General features: G+C 35.0%; 1 protein-coding gene across 1 annotated transcript; it reads left to right on the top strand.

Moving 5' to 3' along the window:
* Positions 1 to 4,912: 4,912 nt before the first annotated feature.
* Positions 4,913 to 20,219, top strand: LOC149784641 (uncharacterized). Its single transcript, XM_089932697.1, has 3 exons — positions 4,913 to 5,050; positions 9,656 to 10,437; positions 13,960 to 20,219. The coding sequence occupies exons 2-3, from the start codon at positions 9,774 to 9,776 to the stop codon at positions 14,529 to 14,531; spliced, it is 1,236 nt and encodes a 411-aa protein (XP_089788823.1). The 5' UTR covers positions 4,913 to 5,050; positions 9,656 to 9,773; the 3' UTR covers positions 14,532 to 20,219.
* The last annotated feature ends 6,010 nt before the right edge of the window (positions 20,220 to 26,229 follow it).

Raw genomic sequence — 26,229 nt, 5'->3', positions numbered from 1 at the left:
CGTATGTATTTATGTCACACGTTATTTATGTCACACGTATGTATTTATGTCACACGTATGTATTTATATCACACAATCCAACCGAAGGGCATCAAATCGTGTTACTCAAAATGTAGATTTTATATTTTGAAATGTCTTCTTTTTCACTTGTGAAAATATTTAAAAAAATAATGTTTAAAGTTAGAATTTTAAGTCTGCCAAAACAATTACACGTGACAGAGACTATTAAAAGCTAGAAATTTAAGTAATAGAAACTTCCTATCTTTAAAGGAACATATGTCGGCTACGTTTGTTGTTTTGGATGCAGTTACGTTGATACTGAAAGGCAAGGAATACAAATTCAGAGTAAGGGACACAAGCAAGAAGTGTGTTATACATACATACATACATACATACATACATACATACATACATACATACATACATGTAAGCCCATTTTCAATCGTTCTATAACATTTTGCCGCATGCCAGGGTCATTGCAACCCTTTTACCATGTATCACTGAGTCATCTGGTTTCAATTAGCAACACCTCTATTTAGAAATCTTGTAACTATTTTGACCCGCTTCTACATTGGATCATTGAACTGATTGACCCGTACAGGACTAGAAAACGTGGCATAGATACGAAAGAATTGTCTCAGTGTATCAAGCTATTTGAAGATCGATACTTTGTAAACTAGGTTGTTTTTATGTCATATTGAAATTCGAGTAACCGCATTCCTCGAAAATGAAGGGCAAGATATATCAAATTGACGTTAATTAGACATTTTTTCACAAGAATCCCAAAGGGTAATTTTGTAATAGTTTCAAATTGCGATATTTTAGATAACTTATAAGCATAAATAATCTGTTTATGCCTTGTTGTGCCGGAGTGTTGATAATCCATTTTCGTAAATTCGATGCCAACTTGAAACTGATTAAAACTATTCTAGATTAAGATCACTTTCATGGTGTATTATCGATATATTATGATCTTTTCTATAGAATCTTTCTATTGCCACCAAACTCTTTGAAACTCGAATACGTTCATTCTGTATCTAATAAAATGGAGACAAAAAGGATCAAATTGACAAATGTTAACAAGATTACCAATGTAAATTATCAATATAATTAAATAACAACCTAGTATTCAAAATGAACGAATCACTATTGACCCTAGCAACCGGTCAATTATACATATCAAATTATACATTCAGTTATTACTATTTAGACAAACCGGCATTCTCTAAAATGACTTTTAGCGCTCAGTGAAATCAAAATTGTACCAGTGTTTATTAGAGACTGTTGGCAGATACATTATAAATACGAACGAGTGCGATCATTCACGAGCTTTGCCGATAATGAAACCGGAGTTGTAACTTCCCTTTCTGATTTTTGTCAGATAGTGAATAATCTGTCGATGAAGATAAACACTTACCTTTTAGGACGCTGTGTAAGTATTTTTAAATTATTCCTTAAAAATATGTTTATCAGGAAAATGATTTAAGAAAACACTCTCACAATATGAAAAATATATATCTGTACTTCTTTATCTATCTATCTATCTATCTATCTATCTATCTATCTCTCTCTCTCTCTCTCTCTCTCTCTATATATATATATATATATATATATATATATATATATATGTATATATGAAAATCCACACTTATCATTCGTTCTTTCTGTATCACGGCTGCCAAACAGGAGGTCGCGAGTTCGAAAATTGCGGCGACATTCTAATTTGCTTGAACTTCTTTCTGTATATTTAGGATTAAACTGTTTTTTAAGCTCGCTCATCCTAGTTGTTTTTATTTATTTATTTATTTATTTATTTATTTATTTATTTATTTATTCATTTATTTATTTATTTATTTATTAATGTATTTATTTGCTATGTTTTTTTAGGAGTTTAATGTAGAAACTGTCCTTTATCAGTCACGTTCTTGGACGGGCATTTATTTGCCTTCCTGTGTATCACGGCTGTCAAACAATAGGCCAAGAGTTCGAAACTCGCGGCTTCATCCCAATTCTGTTTAACTTTTTGTATTTTTATGTTCAAACTTTCTTTTAAACTTACTCATTCCAGTTTCTTTCATATTTATTTTCTTTATTTTTCTATTTCCATCACTAGACGGGCAATTAACCTAGTATTAATATTAATACCAAATAGGTCACAGAGAGATATGAGTTTTTCCTAGCAGAAATCGAACCCGCGCCACAAATAACAAAACCTATCGTCAAACTGGTAAATCAACCCAAGCACTTTCCTGGAACCTTTATAAAAGATCATAAGCACACGCTCATGTACGTTATGAGCACTGGCGCATGAGTGAATGAGAGTTTTGTCGAGCTTTTAAGAAAGAGTTTTTAACTGAGTAAACGTAATCCCACTTGCATGCTTTATTCCGAACAAGGAAGGAAGCCTGTTTATATAATTCTCAGATACTGAATGATATATTTTAGGATTTCTATTATCAATAATATACTGGCTAATCAAATATTTTCTTATTTGTTTCCTTTTATATTTTGCGAGACGAATCATACTGATACCGATAAATGGATGAATAACATAAGAAACGTTCTGATATCTTCTGGAGAACGGACCTCCGAAATTGCGAATTTATTAAAAATCCAAAAGGAACAAAACTCATCCAGAAAGAAACTGCAACTGACCTTTATGTAGAGGAATGACAATCAGTCACTCTATCCCCCAAGATAAAATTTTACCATTGTTTAAAAGAATACCTGAATGCGAAAACTACTTCTTACTGCTAACTATGAATCAATATTTAGCATTAATAAAGTTCAGGACTTCCAATCTGAGACTCCTCGTCTAAACACCGTCTTATTACCGCAATTGTGAAATTACAAAACCAGGTTGGGATTTTTGCTAAATCGCAAAATTTTTCATACTCTTGCCTAATTTGTGACTGTAATAATAATGAATTCAATATCATAAACGGTGTGCTATTTATTCGGGCTGTATTTTTGCATACTTTATAATGATATACTGATTTTGTCCGCTTCTGCTTGTGTACACTCCTTGATAGTCATTGTATTCTGCCATTGCAATATTAAAGCTATGTACCCAAATGATCTCAGGTTACCTCCGAATGTTTACACTTGCTCTAACTGGAAATGTTGACCAGTGGTACGATTTGTATCTCATAGGTTATGGATATTGCATTGCAATATTGTAGCGGTTGTTGCATTTTCATATGCCACCTATGTGTAACCTGAGCTTGGAATGAAATTTAAATCTCTAACCAGCATGTTTGTATTGATATATAATGTTTGTTTAATGGCTGTTCCTAATTATATAGACACTCTGTACAGGTTATGCTGATGTTTGTCCCTAATTATATAGACAAAATGTGGATATTTGACCTAAATATCATAGGATTTATCAGCACAGAGTGAACCAATGCTTCACCACCCCACACGCACCCGTATAAAAATGGCTTATTCGTTAAAGTGTTGAGAGAGAGAGAGAGAGAGAGAGGGAGAGAGAGAGAGAAAGAGAGATAGAGAGAGAGACTATTATGCTTCTGATCTATTGTCTTATGTGTTTTTGTTTGTATTTTGCTGTTTAAATTTTGTATACGTTTTCTAATCAAGGGCAATATGGCTTCCATACGAAAGGATGAGGTCACTCTGCGCCATCTTCTCTGAGTAAGCGTCTCTGCTACCGGCGATTCACAGTTTTTTGTAATACATGATCACTCAGCCGACCAGCTTCGTGGACATATATGTATGTCACGAGTCTAACTCAACAGTTGCAAACGCTTGGCTTTGTTGGCATCTTGTTGTGACGACTTGCTAAATTCATTGTCATATATATCTTGATATTTCTTGATTGTAATTTGAACTAAGCAAAAAAAGTCTTCCTAAAGATGTGTTGGCATGTTTTTGCATATATAAACAGACCTCTTCCTTCGAGAGTTCGACCGCTCCGTTGCCCAGGAGGTCGTGGGTTCGAACACCAGCCGAGTCATACCAAAGACTTACAAAAATGGTACTAACAGCTGCCTCGCTTGGTGCTCAGCATTAAGAGATTAGTGTTATGACTGGTCGGCCTAGTGTCAGGATAATGTGACTGGGTGGGACATGATGCTGCATGTCTGCGGCATTATGCCCCAGTGCTAGACATCACTATAAACTGCCACACTGCAGACATGGTAGCGATATGACTGAAAATATGTTAAAGCTACGTTAAAGATCCTAATCACACACACATACACACTCATTCAAGAGTTCAGTATTATTTGAAGTACATGAAGTAGGGTCTTCAATGACACGAATCAAACATAATATTTTACAGCAGTGACCATTTAATATCTATGATCGATGAAAAAGTTTTTTTTATATATTCATATCAACATTAATATAATTGAACGTTTGTTCGACAAAAATTGGTGTGTTATTTTAAATTACACAACCTTCCGTTCTGGGATTCATGTATGAACAATTGATGACAGGAATATCGATATAGATAAGGATTTCACTCATAAATTGGTCATCTTGATTTATCAGGTTAGTTTTGTGCAGAAAAGAAACAAAAGGCCTGACGCGATCAAAAATAGACGGGTACATGAAAGCCTCAGATGCTTTAGCACGTTGTAAACTGCCAAAACTTTAATTGCCTTTTATTTTCCCCATTGATATCACATATAGAACTTGATCAATATTTATTTAGGCTTTCAATGCTGGCGATAGTTAACTTGAATGTTTGATAATAGCTCCTTTACTGTTCCACACAATTTTTACCTGATCTCACCTGTGCTTTACCTGTTCAGGTATGCTAGGTCTACCTCCTGGAGTCGGTAGATGGACGGTTTATTTACATAATTTGACACACGCCTGGATTATAAATTAGCTCGACCGAAGTTGATAAGTCTGCTCTCGCCTGAACGAATCATTTTCAGGCAGTGAACAAAGCAGGCTACAGGTGTCGAATGAGATTCGGGATAAAGTATTAGATACAACGTTAGACTGGTCCAGTTCGTATGGATTCTGATTGATCATAGTTGTGTTGGAATACAAAGGAACTAACGAGTATTAGTAAAAGGTAGGGATGAATTCTGGTATAGATATTAAATAACACGATAGAACGGAACAAATTATTTATGAAATTTAATTGAAGCTTTTAATAGACGGGACCCTTATTAAAGCAGCACACGCTTTCTTAAATTCCTGTTGGATCACGAGAAGCTAAATTGGTATTGAAACATGGTTAAATGTTGTAACAGTATAATATTTATGTTGTTAGGAGTTCGTCTGAGAGGAAACAATCATCATTTGGTCCACACCGCATTCAGTTATTACAGAATCGCATTAAAATTGATTATTTTAAATCGAATTCAGGACTTTATATCAGAAATTAAAATCATCAAATAATAATAATAATAATAATAATAATATTATTATTATTATTATTATTATTATTATTATTATTATTATTATTATTATTAAGAAGAAGAAGAAGAAGAAACAGAAGATGAATAATGGTGGTAACGACGACAACGACGATGATAAAAGGGACTTTTTAGCTTCCTTAGTTGTCAATTGCAATAGTATTTTTTTAAAATGCTTTTTCATTAGGCTTTATTTTCTGCTTACCTGAAACAATTAGTTTCATCTAAAGTAAGCGGTACTCTCTCTCTCTTTCTGTCTCTCTCTCTCTCTCTCTCTCTCTCTCTCTCTCAGGATGTAAGTATCCTTCATGCATCTGAAAGACATGGTGGTCATCGTGGTCATTTCATTCTTAATTATAACAAGTTTGTCTACCAGGAAGAAGCTCTGTAAATAATACTCTTAATTCAATGACTGTTAAGAAATGATACTTTTAAGATAAAGTTTGGAAAACTTCCTTCATCAAGCACGTAATACCACTCCTGTATGACCCTTAAGTGGTATCCTCCGGTCGTTTTATCAGATCGGGGTCCGATGACAGGGTTCTGCTAGACTTTATACATTTGCGTATCATAATCTTTCTTTGTTGTATAAAATTTAACTAAAATCCCCTTTTTCTGCTCAGTGCTCTTAAATATGAAAGATAATGCAGAGAAAACCGTGTCTAATCCACTATTTTTCTGAGAACAGATACCATGCATTTAGGTCATTTTAGTTATTCATCGAAACATTCATCCAACCACTTACCTACAGTCTATCTATCTATCTATCTATCTATCTATCTATCTATCTATCTATATATCTATCTGTCTGTCTCTCTGTCTATCTATCTATCTATATATCTATCGATCTTTCTATCTATTTATCTATCTGTCGGTCTGCCTGACTGTATGTCTGTCTCTCTGTCTAACTGCATTATGCAGACACATGGAAGACTTCTTATTTGAAATATATTAATGGGTGTTTCTATGCAATGTATCAAACAAGATGTTATTATTGTTGTTTTTGTTGTGGGTTTAACGTCATTTTCAGCACACTATAGGCTATACACTGAGGTAAATATAACTGGCCGAGGAATAATTCGTTAAAACCTCCTGTAAGAAGCAACCACCCACGGAAAGCTACTGTCAAGCTTTCTCATACCCACGTTGCCCAAGCCAGAGACTCGAACCCACGCGGACAGGGTTGAGATGGCAGTGATCGGTAAAGGCGAACCTTTTAGACCATTCAGCCACACGGGGCCACATGAAACAAGATGATTGATTGAAATTGATGTCTATCGGAATCGCCAAAAAAAAACAAAAAAAACCACAGTTATACAGAATTACGTAATTATAAGGGCTTTCGAAAATATATATTACATATACTAAATAAAAGTTGTAAATAAACTACTGCCGGAACAGACTGGCTTAAGTTAGGTAGGTTTTAATATGCGGAAGAAATTTGTTTGCCTTATTCGAATATTCATGTCTAGACATATTATTTTCACAGTTATAAAATCTTCTTCCTTGTAAGCCCTTCTTTTAAAGTTAATTCATTTGACTCGCGCGACGCAGATTATTCATTGCCAATGCATTAAATAAATATATTTGAGTAATATGTGTTTAACGGTTTAAGGAGAAAGTATAGCGGAAAGAATTATATTAAGGCCGACATATGAAGGCGTTGACATTGATCAGAAATTATCATGCATAAATGTTAGTTGCAATATCAATACTGACACTCCGACAATTACTATACTACTCCGTCTTCTTCTTAGTATTCTTTCGTCCCTTCCTTACTGCCTGCCTGCCCGCCTGCCTGCCTTCCTTCCTTCTCTGCATCTATCTATCTATCTATCTATCTATCTATCTATCTATCTATCTATCTATCTATCTATCTATCTATCTCGATCCAGTGGCCTAGTGGCTAGAGCATCCGTCTCAGAATCGGGAGGTCGCAGGTGCGAACCCACACCGAGTCATACCAAAGACTTTTAAAAATGGTAATAACAGCTGCCTCGCAATGCGCTCAGCATCAAGAGTTAGTGTTAGGACTGGTCGACCTGGTGTCAGGATAATGTGACTGGGTGGGACATCATGCTACATGTCTGCTGCACGGTGCTCCAGTGCTAGACATCACTATAAACTTCCACACTGCAGACATCGTAGCGACATGACTGCAAAATTGTTAAAACTCCAAATCACACACACACACAAACACACATCTATCTATCTATCTATCTATCCTGATATCCTTCATTGTTCCACCTTCTGTTCCTCCTCCCGTCGCTACCACCACCACCACCACCACTACTACTACTAACACGAATGCTTCATGATCATTTCAAAAAGTCCCATTCAGATCCTAAAGAAAGTTGAACTAAACTTTCTTATGAAATCTTGTATTACTGTTGAAGTGTTATAGGCCTAACTATAATTATCTTCGGTCCTCTCCGTGTGTGTGTGTGTGTGTGTGTGTGTGTGTGTTCAGTTTAACCTCCATCATGAAATGATCCAAATTTTGCGGGATTTATTTACTACTATAGTTAAGTTGTAATCCTGTTTACAAAGTAAACTTCATTTTTTGCTAAATAATTTGTGGATTATTTATTTAGCATCTCTTCCAATTCACAGATATGCCAATGGAATAAAATGTCTTTCCGATACCGGAGTTCTGACCTAATCGAAATAACCTCAACCAGAGGTCCGACCTTATTGATCTCAATCCTACAAGCCCTTTAAAACTAGCTCCTCATTAATTTGATGTATATTTCATTCATGTTCAGCTGAATGGCAAACGATACAGAACGACCTTGTGTTATATTTACATTGTATTCAAAACTCGCAATTTGTTGAGTTCTTTGACCTGATCTTTGGTAGCCAAAGATGAGGGGTGTTGTTAACTCGACTACGATTTTTATTGATTGAAAATGTTATTGCAACCGAACCAAGGTGTGCATTTATTTCTTAGTAAACCGTAGGTTTTGTATGGTTCTATTCTTTAAATGACGTAATTAAGTCGGACAAAAGTGATCTAATTAAGTTGGTGATTATCAAAGATTACATATCTTTTGATTAGGTAGTAAGTTCAAACAGGTACTGAATAAGTCACTTAGTCATAGGGACTTCTTCGGACTTTGTCCCACTCTTTTTTATTTTCATTACCTGAGTCACAAGCATGTCTTCAGTAACATACCGTTTGTACTTGTTTATAACTGGGATCCAACTGAAAACATCTTTGCCCTTCATCTGCCGTACCATAATGCGTCGGCAGATCTAAGACAAATCAGTTCGTTAATAGTAATGATTAGAACAAACAAAATACACTCTCGTCTGCCGGTGCATTATGCCAGGTTAGATCGAGTTCTTTCTTTTATTTGTATTTGTTTTTTTTTTTATTTAGTTGTGCCTAATTTATAAGCGATTAAAGACGGCCGGTACAGTACATATCGTCATCATTTGATAAATAGTCTTCCCAAAAAATTGCGAAGGTAACATTATACCAATAGAGAAAATGCGATAAGAAAGAACTTTGCGTCAACGTTTTTTGTTTTATGTAAAAACGCAATTGGTATATATATCTTTAGTAGTAATTTGCTTAGACCGAAACTACTGAAGAACATAACGGCTAGAGCATGGGTTATCCACCATGTGTGTTTGCAAAGCTGTTTTGTAAAAACGTCATACACAAATATTTTTTTAAATTTTTATTGTTGGAATTAAATACTGGTTGCGCTCTATTTGTCATAGAACTTATTTAAATTCGTGCATTTTTCATAAATAGTAAAACATTGTCCAGTCCATTTAATACCTTCTCAAAATACTAACGTCATAGTCAATGAAGTTGCAATTGTGAAGTCTGTTGCGAAGTCTCTTCTAATCAATTTATTACTGTGGCGCCATCAAAGAAGTTGATCCTTTAACTAAAATATTCTTGTTAGAAAACAAACTTTCAGCCTTATATAGCAACAACTTATTTTATACACCATCTTTACCGACCAAAGCAAAAGTAGATACATGCTATAATCGACCCTTCAGATTAAATAGAAAAATACTTTTATCAGTATTCCTTTTTTATACACTTATGAGGATACAAAAATTGGTGCCTTTATTTAGGTATAAATATATAATTGACCTGTTCACCTTAATGAACGGTTTAACACCTACTAGCCTATAATAATAATCTATAATTATATGTTGGGCTACAAGGTTTGTACGATTAATAAACAAGTGCAATTCCTTTAGAATTTACTATTTACATTACTTTTCCTCGTTTTCAGATGTCCAATTCGTCCCACCGAGCCGTAATTGTATTTGAATGAACTCACCCGATCAGCGAACAAACTGCCTGATGTGCCATTACGTCAGCAGTTTGATTTGTTAGCGGTTTCTTTTAATATGGTGCCAGAGCAGAACAAAAGATTGCAAAGGATCCTTGTACCCAACCATGAGAAAGCACATAATCAACTGAATACACTTGACAAAAGCCACCTCCGACCAAAAATGAAATCCCCAACGCGCGTGCGCGAAGGTTCGATAGACTCGAAGTCGTATGCTTATGATAACCTTACGGTTAAGGCGACCGGTTATTCGACAGGTAACCACATACGTATCGACATCGGTGACTCGCCGTTCGTATCGGCCCGGTATAACAGAAGACGTGCAAGCTGTTTGACTGTAGACTATTCCATTGAAGAAGATGACAGAGAGCAAGACGTGTTCGAGGATGCAAATGAAGTTTCAGCCCCGGACTTCTCTTCCCGCAGAATGAGCGCTCCTGAACTTCCCCCAATATCGAATCGTGGAAAAGTATCAGGATTACTTACACCCAGGAGCACAACTTTTTTCAACACTACAAGGAATTATATAAATAGATTTAGTATCCACAGTGATTCCTCCATACAAGGATATACTCAAGGAACTGATCATAGTCGTACTTCTTCAGGTTCTAGTCAGCGGAGTCGTGGTCGAGTATTGTCCGCTGATACGGACAGACAAACAGCAGTGAACAGGACAATTATTTTGGAACACACCATGAAAAGGGAAAATATCAGCGCCTCTGGTGAGTATTTTTTAAAACTTTAAAATACAATTTATCAGTGTTTTCTCAAACTTTGCATTGGTACCATTTTCACAATGTTCGTGTTTGCACCTTTGGAAATATAATGTGGTTTATGAACGTCGTACTCAGAGAAATTTGATTTTATGGTCAGAGACAAGAATCCAGAATAACATCCAATAATAAAACAGCACCATACTCCCATTCAGATTTGACAGTGATACTTAGTTTGCCATGTCTGCTTTCAGCGACCTTCCTTACGCACATTTTCTAATTAATCCTCTTCTGTTTTCTTGTATCAGTGATTTGTACTTGATGTTTAACCCTTTTTATCGAATATGTCACAAAATCATGACCTACGGTTCACGTTTTATTTGTTTTTATTTTATGAAAACACATTTTGTTTTATATATATATATATATATATATATACCAAGACAACATCTTTCCAGTAAAATTGAAATAAAGGCGATATGCCATGAACTATACCTATTTCTCGCAAAAAGGAGCGAAACTTCTGCGAAAAAGACCAGTTCATGAAACCGAAAATATAGAGTTCATGATATAAATAATCCGATGTCAATAGAATTTGTAAGATACTAAAAGGTTTTGTTAGTGTTAATATACTTCGAAGAAAAAGAAACTACATGTTGAAAGCTAAATAAATGCTAAAATAGTAGGAAAATGGAACAAGGGTGACAAGGTTTAAACTGTACTGTGCCAGGGCTTGTGTCATTGTTCTAATTTTCTGAACGGAAGAATAGACTGCAATGTGTCTCTTTTCAGTAGTATATGATATTGCCCTGTCGGCCACATAATTGGTAACTGTCATAAACAGTAGTCCTTTTAGCTTTGTTGTCAAAAACACTGGCTATCAAAGGTACGCTTTACTGGTATTATGTTGAAAATCAGCTGATACGGGACTAAAACTATTCAATTACACCATCCTTACCCGTATAGTAGACCTCTAGAATTGATATGGCATAAATTGACCAGTATGTTCCGATATCGTTGACATTTAGGTGTCGGCTATTTGCGAGAGATTAACAATTTGATTTTAACAATAAATATTATAAAATATTATGGTTAATTTAATAAGTCACTTGAAGAATGGTTGATTGTTACGTTGTTAGTGTTCTTGGTTTTGGTTGCGTTATGGTTTGAAATCTTTTCAAGAAGTGCATTGCATAGGGTCTTATTGGTCCCGATGACTCTCTGATAGTACAGAACAACGAAAAAGGACAGATTCGCATGGTGTGCCATTATCAGAGATCAACGCTGGAACTTGTGGTTTGAAATGAATTTCTTTGGTAGCGGTTCTTTTGTGTAAGGTGAACCGTTTGTTCTTATTTCTTGACACAGCAGGGCCGGATCGGGGAGTCGGAAGTGTACAGGGTTTCCGTCCTCCAAGACTAAAAAAAAAAAAAAAAAATCGTACGCACACACAAACGTACAGTCATTTGAATGTTGACCATTGTTTTATTTTCTGCGCACATTTATATTCTGTATTATGAATACTTTGAGAATCTAGACACATAGACTTTTGTTTTTGTGCCATTTCGAGAACAGTCGTGGTCATTTTACATTTTTTACACCCACCCACCCCATAATAAAAAACACTTTACCTGATCCGGCCCTGCACAGTATACGTTCACAGATAGTTGATGTTAGACACATGTTTGTGATATAGTAGCGATGTCGACATAATCGATATGTTGACGCGAAATTTACAACAATTTGCCAATGGCATTGAAATTATTAAGTTTTTAAACTTAATAACCTTTAAAGAAATTTATTACTTGCTCATTTGTGACGTAATTTTCTTTTAGCCCTGGCACAACATTTTAAAAGAAATAATTAACTTGCGTTGTATTGTGTGACTTTTAAACACAGGGAGTAGGGTGGGCATCCCGTGCCGAGGAAATCGGAACTAAGCGCATATCAAAAAAAAAAAAAGACATAACGTGTCAACCGATCCAAAATGGCCTTGACTGGTATCGAGACCACTAAATTTGGATTATGAGTCCGACGCTCTGCCAACTGAGTTACTGTGATTCCTGCATGCGATGAACATGGCGTATATAATACATATCTATATAATACCTCTTTATCCGAGCTGGGTGTATTAGTTACTTTTGGTATTAGAGGGTATTCGTTGATAGATCTAAGACATTTTCCTCGTGCTAGGATGATAACAATCGCGTCAAAATTTCCAACAGGCATAGATTATTATTTTATCGAGAAACAGTCAGCCAAGTTTCTACTGCTTTCTCTAATTGACCACCAGGCCAGGAATAATCCCAAGAGACGGCTACATATTTATTTATTCTGTCAATAAACATGTTGAAATGCAAATATTTTTTCTTTTGTTTTGATCAGGCTAAAAAAAAAATCCTCATCGAATGCACTACAGACATAGGTTTGTTGGATATACCCAATTTGCTTGAATACAGTCGCTGTAGGCGACTATCGAAGGCAGAGGTCACCCAAGATCAGTGGTTAGCGGATAGAGCCGCGACCTAAAGGGTTCTGTTTCAATTCCTAAAAGCGGAACGCCTGTCATTAAATATCTTTCGGCAATATTATTATACTTCTATTGTCACGGCAGTAAAAATTAAACCCCAAACCATCCTTCCCCGCCGCCCCCCCCCAAAAAAAAATAAAACAACAAAAATCAATGTCCTTCTGTGTGTTAAAATGCTAAACAAAAACTAAATTTTTGTCTGCTCGAAGGTGTACAGGATGAAGGAATTAAATAATTAGACCCAGATGTGTCTTTTATATATGGATGACCTTCATACAATCGAAACTTTAGATTCGCTCTCACTTCATGTATATACTTTAGCCAATATTTTGCTGTCTATAACAGTATTGTTGTCTTTCTCAAGAACGTTGTCTGTACCAATATTGTTCTCTGTATCGATAATGTTGCCTGTAACAATAACGTTGAAACAATAACGTTGTCTGTAACAATAATTTTGTCTGTAATAATGTTGTCTATAGCAATAATGTTGTCAGTAACAATAATGTTGTCTGCAACACAATTCCTTCCACTTATATGTCGATATTCAGTGTTATAATATGCCGTCAACAAAGTCAGTCCTAAAACTCAGTAGGAGGAACATCTGTATAAAATGATATACTGCATAGTAAATAGAGTGTTCTTTGTGTGCAGTAGTAATTACATTTTTAATATAAACAAATATCATGTGTCCACATTAGATAGGTTGCCCTTTATTAACAAGACATTTATAAGATTTTGTTGAGATTCTTGCATGTGTCCTTCATGTTGATTTGCATTTTTAATGCGGGTTCAATTGTTTAATGAAACTTGGGTGAAATTTAGCGGTTATATTGTTTAAAGTATCAAAATTAATTAATTAATTAATTAATCGATCGATCGATGGATTTATTTATTTATTTATTTATTTATAATCATGATATAAGTTATTGAATAGGCACGAAAAAAGTTTATATAAGGACTTTATTATGCACAATCTTATTGCGGTTTTGTTTCTGTCACAGGCCACACAATGAAACTAGAAGCATTAAACAATAACAAGAAGGGGATGGTTGCAACTCCTCGGTCGGTGAATTACAAAAGAACATTCTCAAAAACGAGATCCGTCCATAGCGGAAACAACAATATCCATCCACAACATTTGGGATACCATAGCAACAGTGAGCCTCATATAACGCCAGTCAAACAGGTTCCGAAGCCGGTTCAACAAAACGGCGTGAAAACAGCAATGTCTAGGAGCAGATCAATCGAAACAAAGAAAAATTTAAAAAATGCTCAGAACAAAAGCAACATTTCCGTCCAGAAGAAGGATGCCTCGGGGACTGTAAACGGAATGAGGAGATATGCTTCCACGCTTGGACTAAACATTAAAACTCCGAGTCCCAGTGAAAACCGGGAATTGATAAACGAGGAACAAAGTGATTCTGAGGACTCGGATAAAGGTCATAGGATCATTGAGTGGATAATTGGAACCACGGAGGTAGCGGAACCTCCGGAAGAACCTGTGATTGAATATCTAGATGAACCCCCTCAACGGGACACTGCAATTAGAATTGTGTACGAAGGAGACTCATGATAGCCATTGTGTTCTGTGGAATATTTGGTTAACTCTTTTTTTAGAGTTCGAAACCTTAACAAAATTAGGTTTTTGAGATAATGTTCAAATATAATTAAAATCGCTGGGATCATGCGTTAGGACAACTGCGATAATACAAAATCTTGACGGCTGCAGTGTGGAAAGTTAAATTCCATGTTTCGCTCCATGTAAAAATGTTATGAAAAACAAACTAATGGGAGATGCCAGTTAATAACGACTGTCTTTTGTTAGAATTGGAAAACTGTTTCAGAGATACGTAGTATAGTGGTTTTTTATTTCACTGCTTCTCTGTGAGTATTTATTGCCATTTGCCTCGTCAGTTTCATCTGATGTGTGGTTTACACGCTGACACTGTTGTGTTTAAAATTAATTTGATTATACGTATTTGCTACAGTATCTCTGACATGAAATGAAATCGAACTCTGAACGTGACTAGGTCCACTATCAGCATTTGCAAAAGGATAATCACGGCTGTATGGAAAAGGAATGTTAACGAAAGTTTTTAATATGATACGGCAAGAACAGCAAGGGAAAAAATATTTTTATTTACAGTAGCATGTTTTGGTTTTTTATAGATGTGTTCTGTTTGTACAGGAGGAAAGTAACTACCTGAATTAGACAATTTTGCTTCGACGAGCAGTGCAATTGGCACAGTTGCTGCAAAACTATAGTTTATAATAAGTACCAAATTACTAATAGAAACTTACTTTTCTATTTGACTAACACAAAAATCGTTCAAAATATTCGGTTTACCGAGTAACAGTTTTCAACTCCGTTATATGGTACACGTACCAATGTGAGTGTTATTTCAAAGGGCAAAAGTCTTGTGATCGTCAAGCGCCTTAAAATTATTAAATAACAAACACCAAAATGTCTGAGCCTAGACAGTCCTAATACATATAAAAAACACTAAAGTGTATGTGCCTAGACATTTTTAACTACATAGTCCTGATATGGCATTTTAGGAATTTTACGTAAAATTTTATCATTTTTGTGCATAAAACAGCATTCATTGAAAGCCCGAGCCTTCCTCGCAAGTTAGATCCCATGAAAAGTTTGCACATAATACAAACAGAAGAGCGTGATAAGCATATAAGACTGAAACAATAATTATGCTTTAGTGCTTCCTCCTGACCTACACCCACTTAATTTGCAACATGTTATTTATAAATTGCATCTAACATTTGACAGGAAGCACATTACGGATCGTATTTAGCTATGTGATTTTCGTAGTGACAATCAGCTTATCTGAAAGCGAAAAGCCACAATCAATTATATTTTCCAATATCTCATCATTTGGCGTTTGATCATGAAGACGTAAATTCCAACACACATTTTACAGTCACTGAGCTGGTACATAATCCTCGCCAAGCTGACGATGGTTTTGTGTTATAAAGATCAACGTACAAAAAAAGTGTACTGTAAAATCCCTATCGAACACCTGAAATACGGAAGCTATGTTTCGATCCAAAACTGTTATTCAAAAATGGACGTTTAAAACGAACAAACAGAGTAAAACTTATTTAATTTGAAGTGTACTATTTGTACTTGGTTACGCGCTCCCTTGAGATATTCTGTAAACTAGAATGAGATTATATCAAAATAGTTGAAACACGAAATTCACTTTACAGTTTTGGTAAACGTTCGATAGTGTCCATAAGATCGGAATTCGACTAAAATACAATGAAGTAAGAATAAGAACAAGATATTTTATTTTATTAGTCAACTTACTTCCAAAGTTTCAGAAGTCCAGACGAAATCATATAAAGCAAAACGCTGAGAATTGCGTTTAGAAAAAAAAGTTTATAATTTTAAATGTGTCTTCACATTAAGGTATATTTTGCTAATCAGGGGTGTTAAAAAAGGTGGGCGGCTTAATCTGTATGATGTGTGCCCCACTGGTCTACCTTATAAGTAATGATCCTATTGATATCAGGCTTTCTGGGCGTGAGGCAACGGAAATTTACTGAAGTTATGCTATAGACATTGATTTGAGTGATTCTTTGTGCATGTTGCTCTTCCGACACAATTTTTGACACACCGGAGATAGATATGGAGTAGCATAATTTGCATAACAATATAAAGCAAAATGTGCAAGTTACATTTGTAATTAGTCGGTGACCCAAATTTAAATATTCTAATGAAGTGTTCTGTATAACACAACTGGTAGATAGTACAAAAAGACACAGTCATTTGCTTACCTGTCAAGTCCACAAAGCCTTTTGTGCAATTTCTTTTCTTGTGCACTGGATTGTCGAAAGCTTTTGTATGTTGATTGAGTCCAAATTATTGATGGGCGTATGTGTCGTTGGTAGGGGATTTATTCTCTATTGTGTTCAAAATCAACACAAGAAACAAAGCTAAGGGATTATGAGATAGTTTAATCCATTTTTCGTGCTTTTTACTAAAAATATCTGGTTGTTGATACGAGTCATGCATTTAACTATCCTAATGGGAACGTAAGATTTAAAGAATTTTTTACAGCGTGTATTGATGAATCTTTCTTCAGTCCAAACATTTCGACATCGAATACGTCAATTTCTTGAAGTTGCTGCGACTTGATTTCGTAATCGATCATTAGATCATTGGTTCTTTAGTTGATTTAGATGAGTGATACATAGCTATTTCTGGGGACAATATTCAAATTTCGCTGTCAAGTTTGAATGACGTTGAACAATCATTACAGAATGTTTATATATAAGAGTTTTATAATTAAAAAAAAATAAATAACTTAGCAATTGAACCGAAAAATAACACGGACAATATATTTAACAATAATTGTATTTCTCATCATACTCTACTTCGAAAACATTAAGCGATTCCCATTTGGATGTCATTTAATGTGTATTTGTGATGTATCAATATCCACGTGTGTGTATATATTTTCATTTGTTATTTATTATTTTAAAATCTTTATCTTTTTTAAACGACTAAAATATTCTTGAGATTTGACGCTTCGTAAGTATGCTGGATATCTGGCCCGGCTTGATTTCACTAAGATAAATCTTACAGTTAACTCTGGCTTTAAAACAACTGGTGTCTCCATTTCAAGTCTAACTTTAATATCAGCCAATCAGAACGCCGCAATCTAGATACAAGTTTCAATGGAAATTTAAGTCTTGCTGGTGAATCTGTATTTTGTAAAAACATATTTTCAAAAAACTTTCTAAAAGGTCTCTGTATCAAAACATATTCTTTGCTTTGTTTCTAGGAAAAATATATGAAATATTCATATAGTCGATGAATTTCATAATTGAAGCAATACGATTTGTGGACTACTCGTCTATTCGTACAAAAGTTATTATTTTAAGTAGTACGTAGTCTTGTAAACCCGACGAAGTAAACATGTAATGTTATGAATTATATTTTATTAATCAATAACTTTAAAGGAGTATCCAAACTGCTCTCCAGTGACGTGGGTAAACAACGCCATTGCCAGCACGGAGTGTTTGACCGCATTGTCAGTCTTTCAGTCTTCTATTCATTTTATTTGTTTTTGTGGGTTTTTTTATTTTATAATGAAAATGCGAAAATTAACCATTATTGCTAAGGCCGTTAGCTATATGCTATTTTTTCCTTTAGCTTTGTCGACGTTTTTGAAAAGAGATTTGTGGACTGTGTAAATTATTTGGTGGCAGTGGCGTTCCTAGAGAAGCGAGAGCGCCACCTGGGAAGTAGTTTGGGAGAGCACCAAATGTGTATTTTTAGAATTCTGAGATGTATAATGTCTTGCACCTTTTGTCAGTCTTGTCAGAAACAGTTATTTAGTAATGTCAGATACTGTTATATAGTCATGTCAGAAACAGTTATTTAGTAATGTCAGATACTGTTATATAGTCATGTCAGAAACATTTAATTAGTTCGATCAAAATCAGACAAGAGAAATGATTTAAAATATGAGTAAACACTAAAGCTAAATGTATAAAAGAAACATTAAAAGAGTATTGTTGATTTACTCTCTCTCTCTCTCTCTCTCTCTCTCTCTCTCTCTCTCACACACACACACACACACACCCTGAAAAGTGATGATTGTACCATTCCCAAACGTTTCTACTTCTATAATAAAAAGACCATAACTTCTACAAAAATTCATATGATTATAAAGATATAAGCATTGAAGGTAATATATATATCCTAATATATAAATTATATTTATTGTCACACAATTAAGATGGTTTACAAAGGAAGAATTAGGAAGAATTATGTATAGCGGCTTAAAGTAGGAAATCTATCTGGAACTACATTATCTAATCAAAATCGATATTTCACAGAAGGTACGATTCATTTTGTTTAAAAATAAAAGATAACAGTTTATAGTCATTAAATATTCAATGACATTTCTGACAACTGAGAAAAGCTGTGTCCAAGACATGAACAAAGGTTCCATTGTGCCAAGTAAATAAAGGGGACTTGTTTCCCGGATCTTAGTCTTTTAAAAGCTTGTTTTTGTACTAATTCCGTCAATATTAGCTTTCCTACTACGCATGTAAATACTTAAATATTGGTTATACACGTGTCTTTCATGGTGCTATGTTAATTAGAAAGCGTAGAAGTGACCCTGCCCAGTACGTAATTGTTTAAGATGTTCGTTGATTAAGAGTACAGGATAGGATTGTGTTAAATTTGTTTCTCGTGACAGTACGAATTTGTGAACTGTAAAATGCCAAACAAATATATGGAAAATGACACAAAGTTAACGCAAAATGGACACCTCTTCAAGATATGGTGTAATTTCATGTACCTTTGTTTGCATTAATTGTCATAAAGATAAGTCATCGAAGAGAGACGTTATATAATCCATCTGAAATTGAGCTACATTTTGTCTTGTGTTTAAACTTCACACAGCAAAACGTCAGTGTAAAACGCTGTATACACAAAACCTTGTATACATACAGTTAATTTATGTTTATACGCTTTAACACCGGCATACTGTATTTTTTTTTTTAATTATTTTTTTTAAATAATAGAGTAGCACCCTATCTATATATTTAGTTATTGTAAGACAAGAAAGTAAACTTTTGTGCAACGCAACCATACATTCTTTGTTTCAACGAAGCTTTGGGCTGTGATATACATATACGTGTTTATTTATTTTGTATATTGTTGTGTCTAATTAGGTGTAGATAACACGGCAGCACACTATCCGTGAGTACGAACGTGCTGCATTATTGTGTCAATATACTTTATTAAACACGCTTACTATATTTTGTATCGACTTTTACTTTGCGATTGCAACCATTGTTGACCAAAATCTTTATCTAACTGCAGTCACCTGACTTATTCATAAAATATTTCTACAACAAGATGATCAGTCCCTTAAAAATGTTACTTATGTTATCATCCAACTTTATATGTAGACCGGTTTCTTTGTGTGTGAGTTTTATTTGTTTATTCATTCATGATTGTTTGTTAATAATTGCGCTAGAGTCAGAAGCTATACTCACACATATAAACGTGTGCTCTTAGACATATTTGTGCAAGTATTCAAAGAGATGATTATCGTAGATATTTTATACATCATACACAGGCATCTGACTCTGTTCTATGTGCCATTCTGTGTATTTAATATAACGTTGATTATGTACCACGTGCATCGTTAACTGCAGTTATACGTAACTGCACATTCAAATGTTAATTAAAAAATGAGAAAATGTTATGAAAACGGAATGATATTTGTGGCTTGTTTCTTAAATATGTGGTTCTAAATGTTGTCCATCCACCAGTATCCTGCCTGTCTATCCACCAGTATCCTGCCTGTCTATCCAACAGTATCCTGTATGTGTATCCAACAGTATCCTGCCTGTCTATCCACCAGTATCCTGCCTGTCTATCCACCAGTATCCCGTATATCTATCCACCAGTATCCTGCCTGTCTATCCACCAGTATCCTGTATGTCTATCCACCAGTATACTATCTGTTCATCCACCAGTATACTATCTGTTTATCCACCAGTATCCTGTATGTCATTAACCAGTATCCTATATGTCTATCCAACAGTATCACGTCTGCCTCTCCACTTGGATCCAGTATATGTATCCATCAGTACCCTGTATGTCTATCCAACAGTATCCTGCCTGTCTGTCCAACATTATCTTGCCTGTCTATCCACCAGTATCCTCCCTGTCTATCCACCAGTATACTGTCTGTTTATCCGTCAGTATCCTGTATGTTATCATCCAGTATCCTGTATGTCTATCAAACAGTATCCTGCCTGTCTATCCACCAGTATACTATATGTTTATCCACCACTATCCTGCCTGTTTATCCACCAGTATCCTGTATGTCATCAACCAGTATCCTGTATGTCATCAACCAGTATCCTGTATGTCTATCCACCAGTATCCTGCCTGTGTATCCACCAGTATCCTGCCTGTCTATCCACCAGTATACTGTCTGTTTATCCACCAGTATCCTGTATGTCATCAACCAGTATTCTGTATGTCTGTCCAAGAGTATCATGTCTGTCTCTCCAGTTGGATCCAGTATATATATCCATCAGTGTCCTGTCTGTCTGTCCAACAGTATCCTGCCTGTCTGTCCAACATTATCATATGTCTGTCTACCAGTACCCTGTCTGTCTATCCATCAGTGCCCTGTCTGTCTATGCAAAAGTACAATGTCTGTCTATCCAACAATATTGTGTCTATGTATAAAAAGGGTAAGTAGTATGAGGACTCGTTTTGCTAAAAACAAACGCCAATTATTCAGACACATTGATCAGCCTTAGAAACACTTGCAATTGCAACTGATGTTTACATATCTTGTAGATATAGCATAATATGCGCGTGCTCATGCCGTCACTTTTGACAATACAATGCTCATTTGGTGCTACAATTGGAGCTATTTTTAAACAATTCAAGTGGTATACATGCAACAAACACTTTATTATTTTACAGACTGTAAAGGCATGCGCGAATAACAAAATGCAAAAATATTGTTTTGGTCGTCGCATGTGGACCATGTGAAAAATGAAAACAAAAAAAATCAAGTCCGTTATCGTTCATTGGTACATTACATCTTAACGAATTATCAAACATTACCTGCATCTAACCTGACGATTGTGCCATAATGAACACATACAATGATGGTGCTATAAAAACAAAGATATTCCTATGAAATAAAGAGAATTGACAACAGGACCATATTATATCTTTAAAACATTAACTATGTTTATTTAGGTCTTGAAAAAAATAATCAAATCGGCTTTTATAAGACACGCCCGTGGCCCGTGTTCTGTAAAATGTATATTTTTTTTATAACTTGTGTACAATGAAGTTTTGGTGACAGCAGATACAATGCCGGAATTGGTTTCTGCATTTAGTTCTAAAACGTCTGAATGAAATACCCGATCAAGAGTTGTGGAGGTAATTAAATATTCATGTATATGGGTCTAGATATCCGTAACAGAGGAATTATTCGCTTTATCCAGTGACATGTAGACAAACGCAATGTATTTCCACAGTAATAGACGTGAAAGCAGTAGTCTGGAAACTTTCTAGTTATGTATTGAGCCATCGTCTAAATATATTTCAATCGTGTAAACTGATAGTCATGTATCATTGCAAATATAACAGTCTATCAACTGAATTGACGAGAAATAGATGTAAAGAGCACATGATCGCTGTTTTACAGCTTTACATTTATTGGAGATATGAGAGCTCACCCCATCCGCCAAGTGAACAGTTATACTAAACATAGTTCTTAATTTAATTGGGACATACGATTTCATTGGTCGGGCGAGTAAAGACGTTTGATACTGAGATGTGTCATATGAAACAGCATGTGTCCGTGTCGAACTACGTAATTTTGTTTCCACATGAAATTATGTTCCTATTGAAAGGCATATCAAAAATAAAACGACACGCCTCATCAATTATATCGATATTTGTAATAGACTAGAAGACTATGAATGAGATGGTCTTTCGTCCTTCATCTGCCCGTCTGTGGGCACAAGCTTGTTTCCCCTACTCCTCCGTAATCAACTTTGAGGAATGCCATTAAAATTTGCACACACATTTATCAGACGATCCAGTTGGACCTAAATGAAAATGCTGCCGCACAGATAAGAAATATGGCCACCATGGCATTTAATTTGAAAACGCTGTTATCGCCAATCATCCCGAACGGAAAGTCATACTGACACGGTGTTTTAACGAAAGGCTTCTCATGATGTTCCCATGATCCAAATTGAAAATGGTTACTATGGGATTTCCATTATGGCCGCAACGACTACCATCTTAAAAATATTGTTATCGCTCGTCCTTCCGAATAGATGATCATAATAACATGGCCATCTTAAACATTTTGTTATCACTAGTTCTTTTGAATCAATGTTCATGTAAGCATGGGTTTTCATAATAAGATTTCTTACAATATCTTATAGGTCCTAAATTGAATTGATGCTTATCTCACCACGTGGTATGGTAGTGTAACCACGTGGCGGCCATCTTGAATATGGTATTATCGCTACTACTCCTAAATGTGAAGTAATGTGAACATGGATTATTTTTCAGGCGAGTTTCTATGATGTCGTTTTGGTCCTAAATGACAATGTCTGCCTACCAGTATGGCCACCACGGTGTCTGTCTTGCAAATATTATTATTTCTACTCCTCCTAAATGAACGGCTAAATCAAGAAGGGACTTCCACAAACAGACTTTTACTAATTTTCATTTTCTGAAATGAAAATTGTGCAATGCATATGTACTATATGGCTTACACGACGGTTGTCTTAAAAATCGTATTGTCACTACTCTGCCTGAATGGCGAGTCGTATTGACACGCTGTTTTCATCTAATGAGTTATAATGATGTCTACTTGGTCCTACATGAAAATAACGCTTAACTGACATCCAATAGAATTTATCTCAGCAGCTAATGAGAATTTTTTGTCATCGATGCAAAGTAGCATATATTCAACGCGAAGAAGTTAAACGAAAGAAATATTCATAGATTCCTGGCAAGAGCTGGGTATATCGTCATGCATATATACGTGGGAAATGTAAAATTAAAGCAGCGACAATAGGCGGATATATATATTTTTGTGCATATATACGAGGGTTATGTAAGATGAAAGCAGCGACAACAGCTGGATATCTTTATACATATATACGAGGGCTATATAAACTGAAAGCAGCGACAATAGCCGGATATACTTTCATGTATATTAACGAGGGCTATGTAAAATGAAAGCAGCGACAATAGGCCAGTACATTTTTGTGCATACATATGTAAAATGTTGTGAACATAACTGACTGTATAACAAAGTTTTTTTTTTGTTAGTGATCATTACGTCAGAGCATCCACTCAATGTCCTATCCATGTACTTATGCATACTTTCTCAGTCTCAATATCCAGTATATTTATGTCATATTTTATTGACTGTTTGCTATGTTGTGTACATCCAGAAAAAACCGCGCTTCTATCAACATGGCGGCTTCAAAATCGTTTACCCTTAAGGAAATTTGTGTTAACAAGATTGGGTCAAAATTAGACGGAAGCTACGTCCGGGCTGTATGGAGGTTATGGCAAAGTTTGGACGTTGTGCTATTTCTGGAAGTCTGTCAGGACGGATTTATGCGTCGGTACGATGTCATAGGGTAGACAGATAAATCAAGTACTGGTGCCCGGACGGATGGATCGGTAGTGTTCGACAGCTTTTGGCAAAATGTGAGGATATAAAAATTTCCTGAGACACTACTACGGTTAGATATATATACCTGTTTGATTGTGATGTTTGTATTGAGAAAAAAAAAATGGGCAGCCATATTTCAGCACCTGTAATAAATCTCACTGAAATATTTCCTGTCACAATTTTCATATCTGGCGAGTAGCTGTGTTACGATTTCAACAAGTCTTTTTTTGATCCACCATCAACAAATGAGGAACCCGTCATACACAAATGTATCTGAGCTTCTAAACGATTATTCAGAATATTACAAACAGCTGACGAAGTTATGTTCCTGAAAATATAAAAAGTACATAAAGGCGTATATTTTAATGTAGGATTATTATTCAGTAACATAGATGTTTCTCCATCTTCGACATTTTTACATAACTCTCATTTACCTATTCTACGCCACACGCACACATCTGCAGCTATCTAACATAGTGTACGTGCAGTAATATAATGTGCTGTACGTGTAGTTATATAATGTGCTGTACGTGTAGTTATATAATGTACTGTACGTGTAGTTATATAATGTGCTGTACGTGTAGTAATATAATGTGCTGTACGTGTAGTTATATAATGTGCTGTACGTGTAGTAATATAATGTGCTGTACGTGTAGTTATATAATGTACTGTACGTGTAGTTATATAATGTGCTGTACGTGTAGTTATATAATGTGCTGTACGTGTAGTTATATAATGTACTGTACGTGTAGTTATATAATGTGCTGTACGTGTAGTAATATAATATGCTGTACGTGTAGTTATATAATGTGCTGTACGTGTAGTAATATAATGTGCTGTACGTGTAGTTATATAATGTGCTGTACGTGCAGTAATATAATGTGCTGTACGTGTAGTTATATAATGTGCTGTACGTGTAGTTATATAATGTACTGTACGTGTAGTTATATAATATGCTGTACGTGTAGTTATATAATGTGCTGTACGTGTAGTAATATAATGTGCTGTACGTGTAGTAATATAATGTGCTGTACGTGTAGTAATATAATATGCTGTACGTGTAGTTATATAATGTGCTGTACGTGTAGTAATATAATATGCTGTACGTGTAGTTATATAATGTGCTGTACGTGTAGTAATATAATGTGCTGTACGTGTAGTTATATAATGTGCTGTACGTGCAGTAATATAATGTGCTGTACGTGTAGTTATATAATATGCTGTACGTGTAGTTATATAATGTGCTGTACGTGTAGTAATATAATGTGCTGTACGTGTAGTAATATAATGTGCTGTACGTGTAGTAATATAATATGCTGTACGTGTAGTTATATAATGTGCTGTACGTGCAGTTATATAATGTGCTGTACGTGCAACTCATTTATTTAATTACCAACCAAATGATTATTCAGTTTCAGAGAAACAAAGCATCCATCCATCCATCTATCCACCCATCCGTAAATCCGTCCATCCATCCATCCATCCAGACATACATACATACATACACACATACATACATACATACGTACATACATACGTACGTACGTACATACATACATACAAACACACACACATACATACATATATGCATGCATGCATGCATACATACTACAAATAAATCATTTTGAAAACAAAGAAAGAAAATGCTACTTTTAAAACTGCCTTCCTAATTAATTGTAAATAAACATAATAATATTTAAACATTGCACGGAGACAATTAATATTAAAAATGCATGACAACAGAGAACTGAAGAACATGTCTTTGAATGTTTATCTCACTTTTTCGACTGAATTTGACCAAATATTAATGAATTTTCACAAAACAAGCTCGGATGAGTCTTTATAGAAACAATTTAGAAATTTAGGCCTATTTAGACTCTTACTGTACCTCTACCCATTTAGAATCTACTTCCCAGATATGTTGTCTGATCCTTACGTTGCACTATTAATTGTTTTATATAGAATCCCTATCAGTTTTATTACAGCAAGTATTACACGTTTATATATGAATGTTTTGCAAATAATCAAAAGTCCATCAAAAAC

Source organism: Sinohyriopsis cumingii, chromosome 14 (genome assembly GCF_028554795.1).
Source record: "Sinohyriopsis cumingii isolate HCF-2022 chromosome 14, ASM2855479v2, whole genome shotgun sequence".
In the NCBI taxonomy this organism is placed as follows: domain Eukaryota; kingdom Metazoa; phylum Mollusca; class Bivalvia; order Unionida; family Unionidae; genus Sinohyriopsis; species Sinohyriopsis cumingii.
The sequence above is the reverse complement of the archived record's forward strand: the minus strand, read 5'-3'. Positions and strand labels throughout refer to the sequence as shown.